This window comes from Phyllostomus discolor, chromosome 4, assembly GCF_004126475.2.
Source record: "Phyllostomus discolor isolate MPI-MPIP mPhyDis1 chromosome 4, mPhyDis1.pri.v3, whole genome shotgun sequence".
NCBI lineage: Eukaryota > Metazoa > Chordata > Mammalia > Chiroptera > Phyllostomidae > Phyllostomus > Phyllostomus discolor.
In genome coordinates, this window is record NC_040906.2 from 76,527,377 (window position 1) to 76,550,384 (window position 23,008).

Consider the following 23,008-nt stretch of genomic DNA (forward strand, 5'->3'; position numbering starts at 1 on the left):
AATCCTATCAAACAAGCAACAACTGTTCAGTGGGCCCTAGTGGCAGCCTGATTAGATTCACAGTTTGACTTCAGCTGGGAATCTCCAAGCCCAGCACAAATAGCAGCCATCTCAGATTGCTTTACAGCTCAGGTAGGGTACCCCAGGCAAAACAAAGGTGGGGGCTGACCTTGGCCTCCACATACTGGAAACACCAGGGCCAGTGGACAGCTCTAGACCACTTCGGAGCAACACCATCCTGCCACTGCACAGCTGATACTCCACAGAGGCTGGAGGTTGGTGGTTAGTGGTCACAGCCAATCCTTTCAGCTGACTGACCTGGGTAAATCCTTCCCATTGATCTGCCAACAGCAATCAAGGCTCAGCTGAAAGAGGAGGGTGTTCTCAGTCCACACAAAGGGTGCACCTCAAGTACCCAGCTTGGGTGATAGGGAATACTGTACCACTGGACCCTGTAGGATAGCTACTACATTAGAACACACTACCAAGACACGAAGTCAAGGCAGCTCTACCTAATACATTGAAACAAACACAGGCAGGCTGCCAAAATGAGGAGGCTGCCAAGAAACATGATCCAAATGAAAAAACAGATCAAAAATTCAGAAAAAGAGCTAAACGAAACAGAGATACACAATCTATCAGATGCCGAGTTTAAAATACTAATTATAAAGATGCTCAAGGAACTTAGTGAGGATCTCAGAAGCATAAAATAGATCCTGTCAGAAATGAAGGATAAACTAATTGAAATAAAGAACAATTTACAGGGAAACAACATTAGAGTGGATTAAGCTGAGATTCAGATCAGTGATTTGGAACATAAGGAAGCAAAAAAACAACCAATCAGAACAAGAAGAAAAAAAATCCAAAAAATGAGGATAGTATAAGCGCCTTCTGGGACAACTTCAAGAGGTTCAACATTTGCATCATAGGGGAACCATAAGGATAAGAGAAAGTGCCAGAATTTGGAAATCAATCTGAAAAAATAGTGAAAACAAACTTCTCTAATTTGGTGAAGGACAAAGACATGCAAGTCCAGGAAACGCAGTCTCAATTATGATGAATGCAAAGAGGCTCACTCCCGGACACATCATAATTAAAATGCCAAAGGTTAAAGATAAAGAGAGACTCTTAAAAGCAGCAAGAGAAAAGAAGTTAGTTACCAGATGGTGGCCAGATGGGAGGTGAGTTGAGGAGAATGTGTGAATAGGTGAAGGGATTAAGAAGTACAAATAGGTAGTTATAGAACAGCCATGTGGATGTAAAGTACAGTATAGGAAATGGAGTAGCCAAAGAACTTATACACATGACCCATGGACATGAACAAGGGTGGAAGGATTTCTCTAGGGGGTAAGGGGTTATCATTATAATCACTATTTTTACTATAACTATAGCTTTCCAATAAAGTACTACATTCTATATAGTTGCATGGAATACATGAATAAAGTGTTCTTGTCCTCCTAGGACTTGGGTGGAGGTGGGCAAAGGGGAGAAAATCAGGACAACTGTAATAGCATAATCAATAAAATATAATTAAAATTTTAATAAATAAAAATTGTTTTAAAAGTCAGAAACTTAGTGGAAAATAGTCAAAGTACAATGCTGAGGCAATTCTCAGAATTAAGAAATTGACTGATTCAAAAGAGATGAAGTGATGCTCCACTGAAATACCTATCAGAGGAATAACAACAAAAGCAACACTGAAGCAATGCTCTAAGGCCATCAACTTGCAAAACTGAGAGTTACATGAAGCTGTGTGCTGATGAGATTATGGTGAGATGGAGCCCTTCTGCATGCAGAAGGGATGTGAACCTATGCACTTAACCAGGAAAAAGCCTGACAGCAGCACTCAATGGATATAAATCCATATGTGTGTACCTTACTACCAAGCACTTCTTAACTCCTGGGGATATGCCCCAGAGAGAATTCCTAACAGGTCAGGAAGAAGCCATATATATGTGCTTTATTGCAATGTTATTTGTGATCAAAGGGGTTATGTACAATTTTGGTGCTGACTTCTGGGAGCCTGGGTAAGTAAAACTTGGTGTATGTACACAATGACAAAATTGGCGGCAGTTGGAAGAAATGAACTCATTTTAAATATGTAAGTGTAGATAAATGTCCAAATACTAACATTAAATGAAAGTAGTAAGAAACAGAATGAGGTTTATAGGACAAATAGGCTTGTGCCATTTAGAACACATTCCTATGCACTCAAGGGCACACTGTTTTCCAGAATGCCACACATGCAGCCAAACAAATACATGGAGAGTGAATATGATGAACACACAATGCACGAGGGATTGAAGTGAGAGTTGGAGACTAGAGTGAAATAAAACCAGCTAGGGGCCCTGCCCAGAGGATGTGAAGACAACGCCACACACTGAAGAGTATAATTAACTCTCTGTTCACCTGAGGTTTTTTTTTTAAAAAAGAAAAACTAAAATTTATATAACTTTGAAAATGGCTAAATGAAAAATGAAAAAGGCTAAAAGAATTCTTAATGGCATACAAACTGATTTAAATATCAATAAGAGTACAGACTAATGTTTATATGAATTTAAATTAAAACACAGACATGGTATGCAAACTGATTAAAGGAACAACAAATAAACACAAAGTGGTATACAAACTGATTGAAACTGCCTAAAAATAATTTCATGTGAGTGAGTTAGGGGAAAGGTTCTGTTTCGCTCTTTTGCTTTTTCCTGAAACCACCTTGTAGGAAGAAAAATTCACAAAGCTGGTATATGGGTTGTTTATAAGAAGCACTTTACAAAAACACTGTGATGGGGCATCACCTTGTTTTTTTGGAACTCCTTTTAGAGTCCCCTCCTTTTCCTTGTATGAGGCTGCAGGGTAAGTCTACTACACCCCAGTGAAGGGATCATTTAAACAAGCCCTTTGGTCCTTTTCTGTCCCTCTTTGGAAATTTTGAGCACATAGTTGGTAAGGTAGGAGGGGGTCTGACATACACCTTAGGAAGAGTCATCGCTGCACCTCTTCACGACTTCCATGAGCTGATATACTTGGAAGTGAGGTCTAAGGGCAAGGAGGACACTATTCTGGGTTAGTGAAGGTTGAAGATTCTCTCCTATTGCCCTGTCAGAAACCAGTTCACTCACTAAGTCAGGTTCTCCATGGAGCAGGCCCTAGCCCAGTCTCTTAAAGCAGACTTGCATTTGATCTTGTCTCCTGTGCATCTCTCTCCTGCACCCTTCAAAAGAGGGTGTATGTAGAGTTACTGAAGAGGAACAGTCTAGGAAAGGATTCAAGGCCCTGTTCTTTGCTATCAGAATATAACAATATAGGCAGAAAATGAACTTGTTCTTTGGAACTGAAATAGCTATTTTAAGTAATGAAATTATGGATGAATGTTGTCTCCAATTTTGCTTTTTATAGCTAGCAAACAAAAAGCGTCCTTTCTTTGATGTTGGCCAGAATGCCATTCTACTAATGAATTGTGCGATACAATTGACATGTGTCCCGTTGTGTAGCTAATTAGCACATTTTATCCTTCATGGTTCTAACTTTAAATAACAGAGTCAGGAATAAATGCTTTGTCTCCCATTTACATACCTTTTAGCTGCATATCACCTAGCACAACACAAGTCTGAATTGCATGTGCAGGAGGATTTATTTTCCATAAATACTGTTGGCCCTTCCTGTCTGCTGGTTTTGCCTTAGCAGATTCAACCAAGTGAATGGAAGGCACTCTTTTTGCATTCCCAGCCTCATGTTCCCTACTGCACATTCGCAACTGCTGAGCAAAAACACTGTTTTCAGTTCCAGGTTGGTTGAGTTTGCCCATGTGAAGGGCCACATTTAGAGAGAAAGTTATAGGTGGGTTTTTAACTATGTTGGGAATGGTGGCCCTAACCCCTGCAGTGCCCAAAGGTCAACTGTAATAGAACCTGTATAAAAAATAGGAAAAATTCTAAAATAGAGATGATTATTTCTAAATATTCCATACATACACAATATTCTAGCATCTCTCCCTCTCCTATTAATCCTTTTTTTTTTTCCTTCAGAGTTTTTGCTGTTGTTGACTGAGGAATGCTTATTAACTTTTCTAATTTCTCTCACATGCTGTGTGTTCTTCTCATCACCAAATGTGGCAACTTTCAACTTTTTATCTGACAGATGATTTTATTTTTCCTTTTGTTTTTCTCAAATAATTTTTATTTGGGCAACAAATGCATGTCAAATCCTCAATTAAAAAAATCCTTAACCGAGGCATACTTACCAATTTGAGAGAGAGAGGAAAGAGTCATTCGTGTGAGAGAGAAACATTGGTCAGTTGCCTCTCATATCCCACAGGGCAGGGATCGAATCTGCCACCTAGGTATGTACCCTGAGCAGGATCAAACCCACAATGTTTTGGTGTATAAGATGATGCTCCAACCAACTGAGCCACTCAGCCAGTGCTAATCCTCACTTTTTTAAAAATATGCTTCCAATGTATTATAGGGAAATTTTATATATTGCAAAATGAGTCCATTCATCCCCTAATCTGTTAATATCAGAAATCAAGGCCCATTATCTTATTTCTTCAGATTTTTTTCAGAGTTCATGTCCTAGGAGAACAAGAACACTTTATTTGTGTATTCCATGCAACTATATAGAGTGTAATACTTTATTGGAAGACTATAATTATAGTAAGAATAATGTTATAATGATAACAGAGTATATTCTAGTCTTGTACCATTCTTCCACCTTTCTTCCTGAACAACAGAGGTGACACAAGTTGAGGAGATGGGAAACTAGCACAGTTACATAAAAGTGAATTAAAGAACTTTTATTACCTTAGTTTCTTTCCTCCATCGGCAATTTTAGCTTTTTGAAGATAACCTTCTTTCTCAACCATCTGCAAGAAGAATGCATATGTTAAAACTGTGACAAACTCCCATGCATTATTAGTTTAAATGAACCTATGCTTCCCAATAGTCATTGCAGTGATAGAAGTTTCCAGTCATAGAACTTCATTAATAATGCATATATAGCTTATGGGAAGTGCCTGCAAGATGATACTCATTACAAGCCCTTAAATATCCAAAAGAAAGATTACAAAGAGTAATGTGAACAATTTGTTAGATAGTGATACACCTTTACTCACTTTTCCCTCTGGGCATTGAAGTAACTTGCTTACAAAATTGATTAACAACAATAAAACAAAGAAAAATTTCATGCCTTTCTTAATTTTATCAATGATTCTTGGAAAAGTTCTTTTTTTCTCCCTTCATCTCCACTTTCTCATGTACCTGCTGAGGCCAGGGATCGACAAAACTTCAGTGGAACCAGGTAACTGAGCCACTTGAACCACAGCAGTACATTCGCTACAGTGACATTGCAGGCACTTCGTTCAATGCCTAAGATACACTGTGTAACACCATCCCATTACCTTCTTTGATGATTTGGGTTTGCTTCCTGTCCTATTTGTATTCATTGGCTTTTATTACAAATACATCTAAAAGTTTTTAAATCTATTTTTAAAGGTTTTGTTTATTTGTTTTTAGACTGAGGGGAGGAGAGGGAGAAAGAGAGGGAGAAAAACATCCTCTGTGGTTGCCTCTCATGTGCCCCCCCACTGGGGACCTGGCCTGAAAACCAGACATGTGCCCCGACTGGGAATTGAACTGGCACTCAATCCACTGAGTCACACAAGCTGGGGCCATCTACAAGTTTTTTTTAAAGGAGATTCAATAATTTTTATAATGCCTAGTTTTGTAGAGTTCTAGTGTAAATAAATGTACACACAGTGCAAATTGTGATGTGTTGACTTCCAGAAAGGTCTATAATAAGGATATATAAAAGAATTTAGAATTCTATTTCTACCTTCCCCTTCTCACACCTTCCACACCAAGACCTTATCTGGTGCTCTCCCTTTTCACCTTCTCCCCCATGCTATATGTCAAAAACTTTAAGAAGTCACCTGCCTAATAACAAAGGACCACACTCCCTCAGTGCTACCCTTTAAGCTTTTCTGAGACTGTAATGCTCCACCTCCACCATGTCCCCATCTCAAAAACTCCTAAATGTATTGAATCTACTTTAAATGCAATTTGTCTGTTAGAGAGTTTTTCCATGATTCCTCTGTGATCTCTTTTGGAACCTCTGTCCCAAATCTCCATTTTCATTCTGCCATTGTCACTATAATAACATTTATTGGATCATTTGTAATGGTCCACTTACTTGGTTCAGGCTGCACCTGTGCTGTGACTTTACCTTTCACACCTGGATTCCCAGAACCTAGAGTACTTGATGGCATCAATAGCCACAATAGTAAATACTTTTTGAATAAATGAGTGGATGGCTACATAACTATTTAAATGCATATTTAAATCTTTGTGGGAAACTGGGAAAGCCAAAAAAATCAATCTGTAGTGTGACAGGTGAAAGGAAGAGACATTTAGCAGTAAATGAGTTGTCCAAAATGACTAAAATTTTACTTGTTAAATAATTGGCTATTTACAGACTTGCTCTGACATCTTTTCTGAGGTGTTCATTATTATGTTCCTAATATGAAGCACAGTACTTAGCCTTCAAAATGTATTTGGGGGCTGTGGATCCTGTGCGGGAGTGGACACACACAGCTGACGTTGTCTCCTTGGTAGGACTCTTTCTAAGACCTGGTGTGCCCTCTGTCTCCCGTGCACAATGACAACTCTTAAGGAAAAACTGATGGCGCCAGTTGCAAAAGAGGCAGTGGTCACAAACAATAAGATCACCGTTGTGGGTGTTGGACAAGTTGGTATGGCATGTGCCATCAGCAAACATTCTGGCAAAGTCTCTGACTGATGAGGTTGCTTGTGTGGATGTACTGGAAGATGAACTCAAAGAAGAAATGATGGACATGCAGCGTGGGAGCTTGTTTCTTCAGACCCTAAAAATTGGGGCAGATAAAGACTACTCGGTGGCCGCCAATTCTAAGACTGTGGTGGTAACAGCAGGAGTTCACCAGCAAGAGGGAGAGAGTCATCTCAACCTGGTGCAGAAGAATGTCAATGTGTTCAAATTCATTATTCTTCAGATCACCAAGTACAGCCCTGACTGCATCATAACTGTGGTTTCTAACTTAGTGGATGTTCTCACCTATGTTACCTGGAAACTAAGTGGATTTCAGAAGCACCGTGTGATTAGAAGCAGATATAATATGGATTCTGCCAAATTTTGCTACCTTATGGCTGAAAAACTTGGCATTCATCCAAGCAGCTGCCATGGTGGATTTTGGGAGAACATGGCAACTCAAGTGGTAAAAATAATAAAAATAAAATAAAAAATAGATAATAAAATATATATTTTGAGGAATACATTTTTGAATGAATAATAATTAAAATAGTAATGATCATTTATGATAGTTATAGCAAAATATTTTTTACATATTTATAGTTCCAGAAAATTCCTTTTACTTCAGTATGCTCTCCACAAGTGTAAAGAATCTAAAAAGCTCTCTTACAAAATTTTGGAATCATGATGTCCATTGGTGTTTTTTTTTACTTGGGTACATCTACTTATTTGCTTTCCCCATCTTTTATTCTATGTATACTATTCATTTTTCTTGGTGCCAAGGAATCTTATTTTTGCACCCACTGACACCCATACAATAAGCTCAGTGTTTAACTCTGGGCAGCACTGGTTCCTGCAATTCTTTGGGAAAAAGACATTTTCAGTAGCAATTAGTAAAACAGAGGATGTCCCTTTACTTATGAGTGTATGTTGAGTTTTGCTGTGTAACTGTGGACAGAATTTGTTTTACTTAAGCTTTCTCTGATAGAAATAAAGTAGTTACCCAAAGCCTGAATTTATCCACCAAAGAGCTATAAGACCTCTCAACCCATCAGAAAAAAAGTGATGCATGGATTCTCAACTAAGAATATAGCCTTTCTAACTGCCCCCCCACCCCAAATTCACTACAAAGCCACTGGGACGTCATTTATACCCAGAGATATGTTATTGTCAATCATTTCTCTAAAAATAAGAAGAAATGTGAAAGAAAAAGCCAATACTCTTTCTTTTGGATATTTAAGGGCTTATAATGAGTATCAACTTGCAGGCACTTTCCATAAGCAATATAAGCATTATTAATCAACAAAAGCAGGATTAACTTATGTACCTTAAAATCCCCTCTCCTTGAATATATAAGCTGTGTTCCTCCAGACACTGCTGGACCTTTTCAACGTGTATGAGACTGAGGCCAGGCTCTGTATTTCTCATTTTAGGACTATAAATGTCACATCGTTGCCATCAAACAGGCTGAGCCATTTCCCATGGTCTTGAGTCAATGTGATACAAGTGCCAGGTATAACCACAAACAGACCCCACAAAAATGAAAGAAGAGAAAGTAAATAGCAAGCTAGTTATATTTTTATATCATCTTCTAAAGTCCAAGCTGCCTTCCATGTCATTAGAAGAAGCTAATAATCCTTGTACTGTGTACTCTTACCTACTATACTGCTACTACTAATGTGCCTGCTTTAACATATCTACAAGTATCTGCATGCACATTTATACATGTCCAAACACTGTGCACATTTTCCCTCTTTTGGGATCAGTGTTCATTTCTCACATTGTCTCTTTTATACCAACACAGTCATTCATTTTTCAAGCACTTTTCAAATAGAAAACTCCCTTCCCCTTAAATACAGTTCCTCTGCTCACAATGGGGCTTCGAAGACTAATAGAGCTCTTAATTTTATTGAGGCTTATATCCTTGTGGACTCACATTCAGGATATTTGGGCTTCTCTTTTAGGAGGACAGGATACCAAAGTCCCTGACAGCCATCTCAGAGACTTAGGCTAGCTTTTGCCCTAATAAAAACCTCCAACCAAGCTTCTGATATTGAAAGCGCTGCATCATTTTGAGTCCCATTCTGGTAAGTAAATCTTTCATGAGGTAGATGTAATTACTTTAGTATTCCTTGTCATCACACTTTGAAATACCTCACCATATTTCAGGCACCAAGAATCAGTTTTTCTGGGAAGCTCATAGAAATGGAAAAAACTATTAAGGCAAGCAAAAGATCTCTATGTATTTTGTATGTAGATTTATATATAGTGCCATATTACTTATTCTAATTATTTGTATCTACTTTATGTTAACACCATGGTTTGAAAGGACAATGATACAAGTATATAAATTACAGTTGAGTATGTTAGTCACCTCGGACTCAGATGATCTCGTCTCTAAGTGATTTACAAGCTTTGTACAGCTTTAGTTCTAAGCTGAGGATATTATTATGCCAAGTTCTGGGCCAACTTGAAGGCCTTTAAGATAGTGACACTCCCTAAATTATGTATACGTAAGAAATGTCAATCAGTCTTTAGATGCTGAATCTGGCTGCTTGAGCGATTTGTCCATTGTCCCTTAGAAGCCCTCTTTAATGTTAAGTGGTAGGAAAGATCAGCAATTTGTCCAGGTTGGATGCCAGCCAGTTTGCTAGCATTGAGGAAGTACTCAGCAGACACAAGTCTGCTCAGATACAGATGAAAAGAATGAATGGTAGTAGGATATCCAGATAGCACCTGTTTATCAACCTAAGTTGGAGGCGATAGACAAGGCAGGAGAGCAGAAGAAAACCTTTGATTAATGTAACACTTGTGGCAGAAAGACCAGCCTGTAATCATAAGTACAGACACTGCAATTTTTTATGTGAAGTCTCCACGTTGTTCTCAGATAAAAGTAGAATTTAAAACAATAGGTTTTCATCAGCACCAGTCCACCAGAAGAGTTCTGTCAAAATACATGTTAATAAAAGGAAATGAACTGAATTGAAGACTTTCACCAGATTTTGCTGAGAAAGGATTGGCTTTTAATACCAGAACCACAAAGCCTGTATTTCTTATAATATTTGCTCAGCCATTGTCCTTTTCCCTTTGTTCTGGTTCTGTGTTCATTGGCAGCCCTGTGACTCCTAATTCACCTTCCTAGCTCCTTTGATGTAGAATGTGGGTGACTTAAATAGTCAGCATCAGTATGTTCAGTATTATGAATTTATACATCAGAATTGTAGTTTATACATCAGACTCTCATACATCAGATTTGGTTACTGTGAAACATTCCTTAGAATCGTTATCTCTGTAAGCCCTGATAATCTTGATAAATATGATTTTTCTAGACCCACAAAACCAAGACAGGTTACAGCCCTTACCTTGAGTGAGCCTTTTAAAGCAGTGCCACCCTGTGAAACTTTCTATGACTGACTTTCTGCTCCCTAATGGACTTCCCCTCATCTTTCTGTAACTACAACCTGGAGCTACTATACTTTTCAAACAGATTTAGAATTTATTTTTCTATTTAATAATGAGGCACTGACTTTATTTTTTTCTGAACTTTTAATAGATCACAGTACTTTTCAATAGTTGTGTTTGTTTTGATGATTTCTATTACAAAGCTCAGAGTGAGGGCACATCTGGTTATATCGTTTTACCCCCTAAATGATGCTTCTATTTTCCTCTTAAATCTCTTTTTTATGTTACTGCCCACAGAAACATATTTTGGTCTGTTTTCTTTCCACTGCCTTTCCTTTTTTAAAATGTATTTTTATTTTTCTGTTTTTAAAATAAAAAGTTCACTTAAAGCATACAACATAATGTTTTGATATACATATATGTAATGAAATGATTACTGTGGTCAAGTTAATTAGTATATCCATTTCCTCCCATAGTTACCTTTCTTATCTTTTCTTTTTTTATAGTGAAAGCCCCTGAGATCTACTCTCTTGGTACACACATCCGGTATATAATATGATATTGTCCACAATAGTCACCATGCTGTATATTCGGTCTCTAGAACATATTCATCCTACATAACTCCATTGGCTTTTCTTCTCATGACATTGTCTTTAGGATGCACCGCTTTCCTTCTTGTGGTTCATTGTTTATATTTTCCCCCTCAGTCTCCCATTATTTTTATATTGTTTCCTTTGCTATGCCAGATCTGCTGACTTTATGTGTGGACTTGCTGTGGACACAATTGATTAGGAACAGAAATGAAAACAAGGGAAGCAAATCACCTTAAAAATCCAGCTTATCTGTATATCATAAAAGTACTAATTTTAAAAAAGAATTAAATGCCTGTAGAACTACCTTATATATAGCTCAAGAATGAAATGTGATATTTTTAGATACACAAAATGTCATGTTTTTGGCCAATATAAATACATAATTCACTGTGTGCCTACCTTTAAAAAGTAGTAAGCCAGAATTCAAGTTAGATGCAGTGATCACATGACAAGGAGAACAGAAGAAAAAGAAAGAAAAGTGATTCTGGGTCATGCATGCGTCTTGCCTGGGAAGGACCAACTAAGTTCCTGAGAAGCTGGTCTTGATTTCAGGTCTCGGAGTTAGGCATAGTTTGCTCATTGCAACTTATTTATGACCATCTGGATACATGTTGCTTGATGCTTTCACGGATGTTCTTCCTTTCTTACTTTCAGTCAGGATGAGAGAACGTATTGGGCGTTGGGGTTCTGCTGAATGTCTTGAACCATTTCTCAAATGTTGGGTTTGGCAAAGCACATGCTGTGTCTTGCCAAGTGCTTTTCCCTGTCATTTTAAACCCCTATGTGTTTCAAAGGAAATTTTACCCACATGTCTCTGATTTATTTACCCCTAAGTCATCAAAATGTCATTTCAAAAAGCTACTATTTGATGTGTAAAAACTCCATAGTCTTTTCCCCAAGCTTTTCATCTTGTAAGCATTGTGTTTCATTTGGTAACACCAAAAAATCCAGGTTCTGTTTGGGAAACGGGCTGATGAAGGCACCTCTTTGTGTCTCAAAAACTTTCTCCTGGAAAGTTTCTCCAGTCTTCTGGAGGCTTTTCCTGGGTCTCAACTCCCCTTCCTCCTCCTTAGTTTCTGTCTTCTGTCCCAAATTATATTTCTTTGTGTCTGAATATAACTATGTTGCTCTTTCTTTGCCTGCCATTGGAGTTTTGTAAGAATGGCTTTCCCTGTAACTGCCTGGGCAATTTATTAGTGGAATTCTTTTTTTTTTAAAATTACAATCTAATTTCAGTCTAGGCAGTAAGGAAGAAAGGATTACACAATGTCGATAGCCTTTTAGTTGTTGTTATTGTGTGTACATTTTCTCTACCTAGAGGTAAATGAATTTAAAATGTGGGTTTAAATGGGAGAAATTATTGTAGCCTGTTTCTGTGTTTTAATGTGTTCTAGAAATGTCACCTTCAGCTCCAGGCCCTTCAGAATCTGAGCATTGTCTCTGCCCACCACCTGATTCATCTCCTTATTTTAGCCAGTGTGTGTGATTCTTGTAGTTTTTCAAATGTAACAATTTGTTTTGACCTCCAGACCTTTGTGCTTGCTGTTGTTTTTGTTTACATCATTCTTTTTCCAGTTCTTTGCTTGACAAACTCTACCCATCCTGCAAATTTCAATTTAAATGTCCCTTTCAAAGAGTGTTTTTATGACTATTCAACCCAATGTTGGTTCTCCCTCTCTCAAAGAAACTTGGTTTTCTGTTGTTAAAGCATGTTTTGTAATGTGTATTTATAGAATGATTTCTTCCTTTGTTTGTTGAACACTCCTCTTTACCCATGGATTGAAAGGCCCTCAAGAAAATACATGAGTATTTACCATAATGTTGCATAGCCCAGAACTAACACATTGCCTAATACAGGAATGGCCTCGACAAATACTGAAGTTTATAAACACATGCTTGTTTGAGAAAAGGAAGTGCACATGGAACAATAAAAACCTGAGGATGGTTTCTATTAAAATTATTACGTTATATAACTTATTATTAACATACTACCAGTTTAAAGATCTGGGAAAATGTTATTTCAGAAGACTTAATTTTATCTTTCCAAAGTGGAATTTTGAGAGACTGAAGTGCTTTTGGATTTTTTTTTTTTTTTTTGCAGTTTAAGGAAAGCACGGCCTGATCAATAGAATTATTCCCCCAGAGCGGCTGACCTTTGTTTTCAAATAAGAAAACACCGTATACTCACAAAGCCTTTCATCCTCAAAACCCTCATAAGTATTAATTAATCCACAAAATGATACCCAGCTCTGAAAGGTAGAATCTGTGACTTAACGTTTATCTGCAAAAACCTGCATTACCCCCCAAGCCACGGCAACTTCCTGAGCTCTGTCCTCCAAATCCTCCTAGCTCGGGAGGCAACAGATGATTCTCTGAAACTTGCCACAGGCTTTTGATACCTGCAGGGTTATCCACAGACATGCCTTATACACTTTTGATAAAAAAATAAAGATGATAAAGTTTTAACATGTTCTAAAAGGAGTTATTTTTTGTCAAGATTTTCTTATGAAATAAAAGGAAAATGTCCTGAAAATAACTAGGTCTCATGAACAGTTATAATATGGAATATACAAGATCAGGAAACAAACATTTATTAGTGTATTTGATGTTTCATGTTTAAAATTGTTAACACATTATAGCACTTGTTAAGCTTCTCAGAAAAAACTTAGGTCTCTTGCATGGACATCATGGGGATTTGAATATCATGTGGCAGAAACGATGTCAGTGAACTAGGTAGTTTCCACCATGAGAGTTTAGATTCTTATTAGAAATGTATTTTGATAACATTCAAAAGAAATACATTATGCTTTTGTTTGATCACATTGGTCACAATCTACTTTATTAAGGAGAACATTCGGATGTAAAGCATGGCCACCAAAGGATGATAGCATCTTCTGGAGCACCCACAATGACAGATTCCATTTTTGCAAAATGAATCATTTTCCCCGGAAGGGGGTAGATCTAATGGGATGCTTGTGCCAGTTATGCTTAAAGCCAAAGCCTCTCATGATTCCTGGAAAATGTTCAGGAAAGTTCTGAATATGAGAGATGAGAAAAATGAGATTTATATGGCACCAAATGTTGGACATAAATAATCTCAAAAATCCACATCATAAAAATAAAGAGCAATAACACCGACTTAAAGGATTTTATTATTTTCTAAAGTGTTTTAATGTATATTATTTCATCTATGGTAGCTCATGCTGGTAAGCACTGCCAAGGAAAACTACTGCAAAAGCCTGTGCATTACTCCATAACCAACACTGAGGCATGAGGGAAGGAAGGAGAATTGCAGGGATTGAAGTAAAGAACATGTCAGATTTGTGAAAAAAAAAATGTGTGTGTATAAATATAGTGTATGTATATTTATATATATATTTATAATTTTTATTGCTATTCAATTACAGTTGTCCCCATTTTTCTTGCATTACTCTACACTGCCCCACCTACCCCCACCTCCCACACTCAGTCCTCCCCACTGTTGTCTTTGCCCATGGATCCTTTACACATGTTTCCTGACAACCCTTCCCCTTCTTTCCCCTATTACCCTTCGTGACCCCGGTCACTGTCACTTTGTTCTTTATGTTTATGTCTCTGGTTCTATTTATATTTAGAGTAGTCATAGGTAAGAAAACTTTACATGTTCTAAAATAACCCAGTGTTTGGTACAAATTGTAATAGTTAAAAAACAATCAGAATGTGCTATTTGGGGGAACTGGTGGTTATTTTGGCCTTGTCCAACATGATGGAGTGATTCACAAATGAGAGTTGTGGAGGAAAGAAACATTTCTGTCTTTAAAATCACGTTAAAGCAGCAATGCCATTCAAGTAGAGATTGATGGTAATAACTGAATATAAACTTAGTTCACTGGGCAGTTTGAGATAAACAATTACTCAGAGGGAGGATCTGGGGAAACTCAAGTCAGCAGTCAGCAACAGGAAGTAAATTGGTTGGTAGTTCCAAAAATGTGTGCATATGTGTGAGTGTCTGTGTGAGTGTGTGAGAGAGAAAGAGGGAGAGAAAACAAGATTGAGAGAGATTACAAACTAGAGCTTAACAAATTTTCCCTGCTATTTAGTGGTGCCAGTGTCACTTCTTTGACCTAAAAAAGAGTACTGGAGATGTAGGTGTGTTATTTATTAATATACCAATCCATAATTTTGGATATTCAGAATGAATTTTATTTATTAAGAATTGAGGCTACAGAGTCAACACAGCCAACTATAGGCCAATAAACTAACCAATAAACTCAGTGTTAAGAAGGTAAATTTAGAAAGTCATTTCTGAATATTCTACATTTTTTATTATTAGACTATTTTTGATATGTAAATATAGTGCAAATATACCATTAGTTATTGGTTAAATTTGAATAACTATAATTTGAATTTTTTAAAATTGTAATTAATATTTGTAAAATGTTGCAGACACCTTAAAGCACTGTTCAAATATAATCGTACATATATTTGCATGTATGTAATTATATATAACTGCACATGTATATTTATGTTACAGACTCATGTAGCTCTGTTTTAAGTCTAACGTCTGCCATATTACATTAAGCACTTCAAAGCAAACATTTTCTTTTGCCATATTTAAAATATACCTCTCTTCATAATGATTTATATGTACTTTATTTGGTTTATAGGCCAAATTTATGGGAAAAATGCAATTTCTTCTCTATTTATTGGACAGTCACATGGGACCGTGTCTTATGTAAAGTCCTAGTAGTAAAACAGTGAGTGAGGCATAGCCCTCCCTTCAAATAGCATATCATTCAGCAAAGAGATAGTGAAAAAAACCACCAATAAAACAAAAATGAAATCAACCAAAAGGGAGAAGATATTTGCAAACAGCTCCAAAAAGGGGTTGATATCCAAAACCTATAAAGAACTCATACAACTCAAACATACCAAACAAACAAACAATCCAATTAAAAGTGAGCAGAGGACCTGAGCAGACACCTCTCCCACCCATAGGTTCATTGTAGCATTATTCACAGTGGCAAAACATGGAAACAACCAAAGTGTCCTTCTACAGATGAATGGATAAAGGTGTGGTACATATATACAACAGAATGATACTCAGCCATAAGAAAGGCCATTTGTGACACCATGGATGGTCCTTCAGAATATCATGCTAAAAGAAGTAAGTCAGACAGAAAGAGTTAAAAACTATATGATTGTACTCATATGTGGCATATAAACTGAAAGTAACAAGTGAGCAAACAAAACAAATACACAAATAAAAAGTTCATAGACACAAACAATGTTATGGTGATTTACCTGAGGGAAGGGGAATGGAGAGATAAAAACGATCAAACACATGGTGACAAAAAGATTCAACTTTGGGTGTTGAACACACAATGCTATATACAGATGATATATCATGGAATTGTACCACTGAATACTATATAATTTCATTAACCAGTCTCACCCCAATAATTCAGTTTAACAAATGATTATATCCACAAAAAACTTCTTACAAAATCATGCTTAAATAATAAAATTCAACACAATGAAGAAAAAATGAAGCTGCTATAGGGAGGCAGAATAAAAAAGGGCCAATGATTCTAATTTGAGGAGTCAGAGAAATACTTGCTAGAAAAAATAAATGTTCTCTAAGTTAAGACCTGAAAAATTGATTATGAAAAGAAGATACTGTTATATCTACTTAAACTGAAAAAATGGCTCTCACTATGAAAAACAGGCATATATTTATTATCTGTAATCAATAATATTATTCTAATAAACCTATAATATCTTAATATTAAATCAATTGACAAACATCTCTTTTCTGAAGAAACACTGAAAAAGCCAAAAGCAATGTAAGGGGAAGTATGATATAATAAAGAAAATACAAGTCATGACCCCTAACTTCAGAGCATTTGCAGTCTAGCCATGAAACAAGTCTATTACCCATGAAATAAGAGTGAACAACAAAAGAGTGGTGGGATGAAGAAACTATAATTATTACAGAAAACTTAAGCTCCTTCAGAGTAACAGCTATGTCTTAATCATGTTACTATTGCTGGCTTGAGGGTATGTATTTGGGGGTAGATAATAAATAAGGTAAATCAGAGACCATGTGGCTTGATGCTAAAGAAAATAGAGAGCTGTTGAACATTTTGAGAAGAGGAATGGAATAACATAGGTATTGTTTAAAGATGGTTGGTGTGGGAGAGCGCTGAGACTGTGTAGCACTGAGTATAGGGGTCAGTTGAGGGACTGAGATCTGAAGCATTAGTGGTAACTTAGGTGAAGAGTCATAGAAAAAATACAGGCTCCAAAGATGTGTTCTCGGCCTTGATAAATGTTTGCTACTAACACTGATGGTCTCAGTGCAATTGGGAATCAGTTTGGAACCAAGGCCATGATGGGTTCAGTTTAGGAGATTTCACTTCTGAGATGACACTGAGACATGCACGAATAAATGACTAATTAGCAGTTCAAGAGGTAGGATGAGATAATGAAAAATGTATACATGAATAGATCTGTGTATTCCAGGCTTTGAGACAAAAACCAAAGCTATTATCTGTCTGATTTGTGCATTTATTTACCATATTTACTGAGTTCTTATCATGTTCTAGCAATTATTATAAGCATGGAAATAGAGTTATGAAAATAGAAGACAGTATCTCCACTTACACAGAATATTCTAATGAAATGACATACAAATAACATTTATAGTATGCTACATGGTTGTAAGTTCTATGGAGAAAATTAAATTAGGATCAGAGAAAACGAGTGCAGATGGAAATGGTGGGGAGGAACTTTTTTTGTTTTTGTTTTTAAGAGAGGTTAGGAAAGACCTACCTTAGAAGGTGATAGTTGAATAGAGATACAATACAAATGAAGTAATTAGTTTTACAAATTTCTGGGCAACAAGTGAATTATTTTGTGCCAGGCACATAAAAAAAAAAAAAAACAAAACAAAAGCAAAAACAGAAACAGTTTTAATGACCCTGTGGAAGAAGTAAGGTGGTCAGCGTGGCTAGAGCAGAATAAGCCAGGAGAAGAAAGAAAGGGAATGATGAGGCCAGGGAAGTAACTGGGGCCCATAGGATCAGATGAACCACTGGATGTTTTTCAGCTTTTACCCTGGGGAGGGATGGGAAGCCAGAGAGGAATTTGAGCCAAGGTGTGACATGACATAATCTGTATCTTAGCCAGCTCACTTTGGCTGCTGTGTTAAAAATAAAAAGTAGAGAGCAAGGGTTAAAGTGGGCACATCCATTATGAGGTTATTGTAATAAACCAAGTGAGACATGGCATAACATAAAGGTGGTGAGAAGTGAACTTTAAAATTAGTATCCAGTCTAATTTTAAAGACAGAGTAACAGGGACTGAAGCACCTGGAAAATGATGTTAGCATATTATAAAATGGAGAAGACTGGATTAAGAATAAAATCAGAATTAGTTTGGGATGTGTTAAGTTTGAAATATATGTTAGACATCTAAGTGAAAATGTCACAATATATAGTACTGAAGTTTAGGGCAGTGGTCTATCATGGAAAACTAGTTAGGATAACAATGTATAAAGCCATAAAACTGAATGAGATGCTCTAGTGAATGCATGTAAAGAAAAAGAAGAAAAATTAAGAACTGAGCCACAAAGTTAAGAAGAATTAGCTAAAAGGTGGAAAATGAGTAGCCATTTAATTAACTGGAGATCCATGAAAAGTGGTTTATTAGTAGCCATGTGAGAAAAATGTTTTTTTTAAAGGGAGTTATCAATTGGGTTAAATACTAGGTAGGTCTACTGATGAGAAAACTTGAGACTTTACAAATGGATTTAGCAATATGAAAACAACTGATGACCTTAATAGAGGGTGAGAGGTTGGAATAAAAACCTAAATGGAATTTGATCAAGAATAGAAATTAACAACAGTAAAGGTAGACAATTCTTGTAAGGAACTTTTATTCTAAATCAGTGGAGAGTAATGGAGCAATAGCTAAAATGGAGATGAGTGATCTAGAATATGCAAAGCAAAAGAAAATAAGATAACTGAATCAAGAAAATATTTTTGGTGTTAAGAATGAGAAAGCTCAAAGATAACTGGAATGGAATAGTAGGAGACAGATGGGAATAAAGTCATCACTGTGCAGTATCCTCTGAGCCAATGGACTGATAGAGAGTAGGAAAAGATAGGAGAAAGAGAGGGATAGAAACATCAGTGTGTGATTTCTTCTGGTATGTTCCCTACAGGGTATCGGGCCCACAACCCAGGCATGTGCCTTGAGTGGGGATCAAACTAGCAACCCTTTGGTTTGCAGGTAGGCACTCAATCCATTGAGCCATACCAGCCAGGTAGATATTCATGTTTTTAAAATATTTTCAATATTTTATTCATTCATGGTATTTATAATGCTCCAGGAACTCTTCTGATCGTTTGGATACAACAATAAATGAAAGTTAAAAAAAGAAAAAACTACTCTCATGGACTTGGAATCTAGTAATAAGAGATTGATTTTTCCTTAATAAAACTGTCAAAATTTTCCACAAGTCCCACCGGCCCCGAAAAACTCTGATTCCTGTTATACCCAGTCTTATGTAACACCTTCTCCTTGAATGTAGACTGGATTCTGACCAAAAGAATGTGGCAAAGTTGCTGGGATACAATTTCCATCATTAGGTTACAAGAGATTTTGACTTCTCTCTTGTTAGTAGACTCCCTTGCCTGCTCAGCTTGCTCTGTGCTTTGAAAAGCAAGCTGCCATGCTGAAGAAGTCTATGTAGCAGGTAACTGAGAAGTCTCTGGCCAGCAGCCCTGGAGGAATAGCCCTGCCAACAACCATGTACATGAGTTGAAAGCAGATACTTCCTTTGTCAAGCCTCAGATGTGACCCCAATTCAGGTTCAAACCTTGATGTAAACTTTTGAGGGACTCTGAGTTAGGGGACTCTGCTAAGCCTTGCTGATTCCTGACCCAACGAAGTCATGAGGTAATACTGTTTTATGTTGCTGAGTTTTGAGGTAATTCACTCTGTAGCAGTAAAGAATACAATTTTGAAATGAAAGTATCACTTACCAATTGTTCCAATGGAGGAATGACATCTTTCAAGACATGCTGTGAATGATTCCTTCTGTGCCGGGATATCTACAAAAATATTGACAGTTGAAATTATTGCATTTTTCTTTGAAAGCAAGATACAAGTGATTTAAAGATTATAAATTAGTGAGTACACATGAAATTAATCATATTCAGATTAATTCAAGGTGGTGAATAAAGTAGATATAAAATAGGAAATAAATCTTTTAGAGATTGACTAATTTGAATGAAATGTGTACTCAGAGATGACTGGCTGCAATAATATCTCATATTCCACATGCTCTTTTCTACCATGTAATCTTCTACAAGTGGTAACATCTATGTTTTTCATTTTGAAGCAGGACAGACGTTTTTGCTTGCTTCAAACAAAAAGTACAGCAGAAATGATTATGACTTCAAGTATTAGGACATAAAAATGCCATGTTCTCTTTGAACACTCACATTTGAAAACTAGTCACCATGTTGTGAGGAAGCCCAAATAATCCTACAGGTAAAGATCATAGGTAGAGGACTCTACATTTTCTGGCTGACAGACTAGCTCATGACCCAGAAGGCAGCCAATACCAACCATAAATCACATGAACATAAAGATCTCCTGGTGATTTCTTCTCCCAGCCATCTAGTCAACCCCAGGCTTCAAGTCTTCCCAGCAGAGACCTAAAACACTGTGTGGTGCAGACAAGCTGTTTCTGCTATGACTTATCTGAATTTTTAACCATATTATATCAGAATAAAATATTATTGTTTTATACCTCTATATTTCAGGGTGATTTGCATTACTGCAATAACTAGAACAAAATATTTAACATTGAAACACTTTATCATATGATGTGAACTCAGCTTTTTCAGAGTCAATGGTCTATTAATTTTCTTGTTCCCACTACTATCCATATATATTTAATTATACAGCAGTCACATGATTAAGAGCTTTTAAAAGTAATTTTTTAAATGCTTTTTTGTTCTTTCTTCTAAAGAAGCACCAGAGACTGATTCTCTAATAAAACACATAAAGAGAAGGTATTTATAATTAAATATTGTACAATTTGATAACTTAAAAGTTCTCAATAGTACTATCATATTTTACTAAACAGGAATTTTATATTTTGCAAGAAGAGGGTGGGAATGGGTGGGACAGGATGGGGAAGAGAGGAAGGTCACTATTTATTACAAAAGAAGCACAAGCTTGAGGACTATGTCTCAAAAAGAACTTTGGATATATTTTCCTCTGGTTGCTGGCACTGAAATGATAAGATCAATGTTTACTAAGATTTGGAGGGTATTGTACTACCAAAGAAATAAGAAACCTGGCCCCAAAACAGCATGACTATGGACAGCCCTTGGGTCCCATATTTGCTTTACAAAAACTGGACTGTAGAGGCAGTACAAAATTCAAGGAAGCCAGTCTCTCTGATGCCTGCTTCAGATATGACCGATGGAGGGCAATGGGGAGGGAAGAACCTCCAGAATGCAGAGCCAGAACCCCTAGAAATCAATGGACACAGGAAATTTCTGAGAAAGGAGAGCCAGGACAATCAGGAGCTGCCAGGGTGAGTCTCCCAGGGCCTGCCTAGTAGGGTTTAATTATCATCTTGGTTTGATGACTATTGGCCATTTATCATTCTTTCCTTTACAAATGAGATGGTTGCTTTTTTGGTTAGTTTGCTTATTTTTTCTAGTTTTCAAGTTTTTGCTTCAGCATTGTCTATTGGATATGATGATAAAGCAAGACAAAGAGCTTATTTTTCAAATTCTAACTCCTTAACCTCCTTGAGAGAAATTTGGTCTGGTGGAGAAAGCTTCTTATCACCACTGACTTTGGAATTGGAACTGGATAAAGTCAATGGTTGGGACTTTTTGTTGTCTCCTTTGAGAAAGCTGATGAATCTATTACTGAGGGTTGGAAGACAGGTGCAAACTGGTATATGAGAGAGGAAACTGTGGCAGAGCCTAATGGTCACTCACCACATTCTGTCCTCTCCTTTCCTGGGTACATATCTAGATGCATTTCTCAGCTTGCCTTTCAGTTGGGATGGAGTAGTTTAAACCAATGGAGAGTGAACAGAAACAAAAAGAGCCTCTGTCCATAAGACTATCATCAACCAGTGAGTGCTTCCCCACTGTGTCTCCTCTTTCCTCCCATGCTGGCTGGAGAGAACATTGAATGAAGCCTTATAGGAGGAGTAAGATGAAAGATGAAAAAAATTTTAATGTCAAGAGAAGCCAAACACAGGCCAGAAAAACTCATTTTATTTTAATTAATAAAATTTCTATTTTGGGAAAATTTTATACTTAGAGGAAAGTTGCCAAAAGTAAGAGTTCTTACGGAAAACTCCCTTCTCACTGTTATGTGGTAAGAAGTAAACTTATGTTTCTATGTTTACATCATCTATTGTAAAGAATTTATGTCTGATAGAATTACCTAAAATAAAATAACTATAGTTGATGCTTAATCAATGCTGAAAAGTCTTACATAAGGGATGTGAGAGTTAGAAATCAAAACTTCACCCATGTTACTCATTGATATTTTAGCTTCTTAGTGGGGGGGGATATAAATATATTTGGAATTTAAACCTCCTAAGGAACAAATAATTTATCTTATATCATCATACATTTAAAAGTTACTATTCTTTCTTTCAAAGATTTTATGTATGTATTTATGTATGTATGTATGTATGTATGTATGTATATATGTATAGGAGAGGGAGAAAGTTAGGGAAGGAAATACTGATTAGTTGACTCTCCTACCTGCCCTTATCAGGCATGAACCCACAACTCAGGCATGTGCCCCAATTGTGAATTGAACTGGCAACATTTCTCTTTGCTGTATGATGCCCAACCAATGAGCCACACCAGTCAGGAATAAAACTTACTACTCTTAACTGCAACTCATTATGGTAAAATGTATAATCTTCAGTGAAAATTTAATATGTATATCATCTTCAACTGAAAAGGGTGGAAGGGTTCTGGGATAGGAGTTTTCTTGTTCAATTTTTCCGAAACTTTGCTGGATTTCTAGCCTTGGGGTAAAAGTCATTGTACTTGTTTGCAAAGTACCTCAAGCCTTAAATGTTAGAGAAGGCAGTGTCAAGAAAATGCCTGTATAGTATTGAAGAATGGGTGCCTGGTCATTCACAAGTCAGTCTTATCACTCTTCTACGGCCACACCCATGACATCTTTTG

General features: G+C 36.8%; 1 protein-coding gene and 1 pseudogene across 3 annotated transcripts in view; one reads left to right on the forward strand and one right to left on the reverse strand.

The window, feature by feature from the left end:
- The window catches only part of ARHGAP15 (Rho GTPase activating protein 15), a 626,777-nt gene that overhangs the window by 532,179 nt on the left and 71,590 nt on the right, over positions 1-23,008 (reverse strand). For all 3 annotated transcript variants that reach the window (XM_036023540.1, XM_028509736.2, XM_036023541.1), the window contains exons 3-4: positions 19,808-19,876; positions 4,803-4,864 (exon numbers count right to left, since the gene is read on the reverse strand). In XM_036023540.1, coding sequence (XP_035879433.1) covers positions 4,803-4,864; positions 19,808-19,876 — 131 coding nt within the window. The remainder of the gene's footprint in view (positions 1-4,802; positions 4,865-19,807; positions 19,877-23,008) is intronic.
- Positions 6,590-12,264, forward strand: LOC114494026 (annotated as a pseudogene).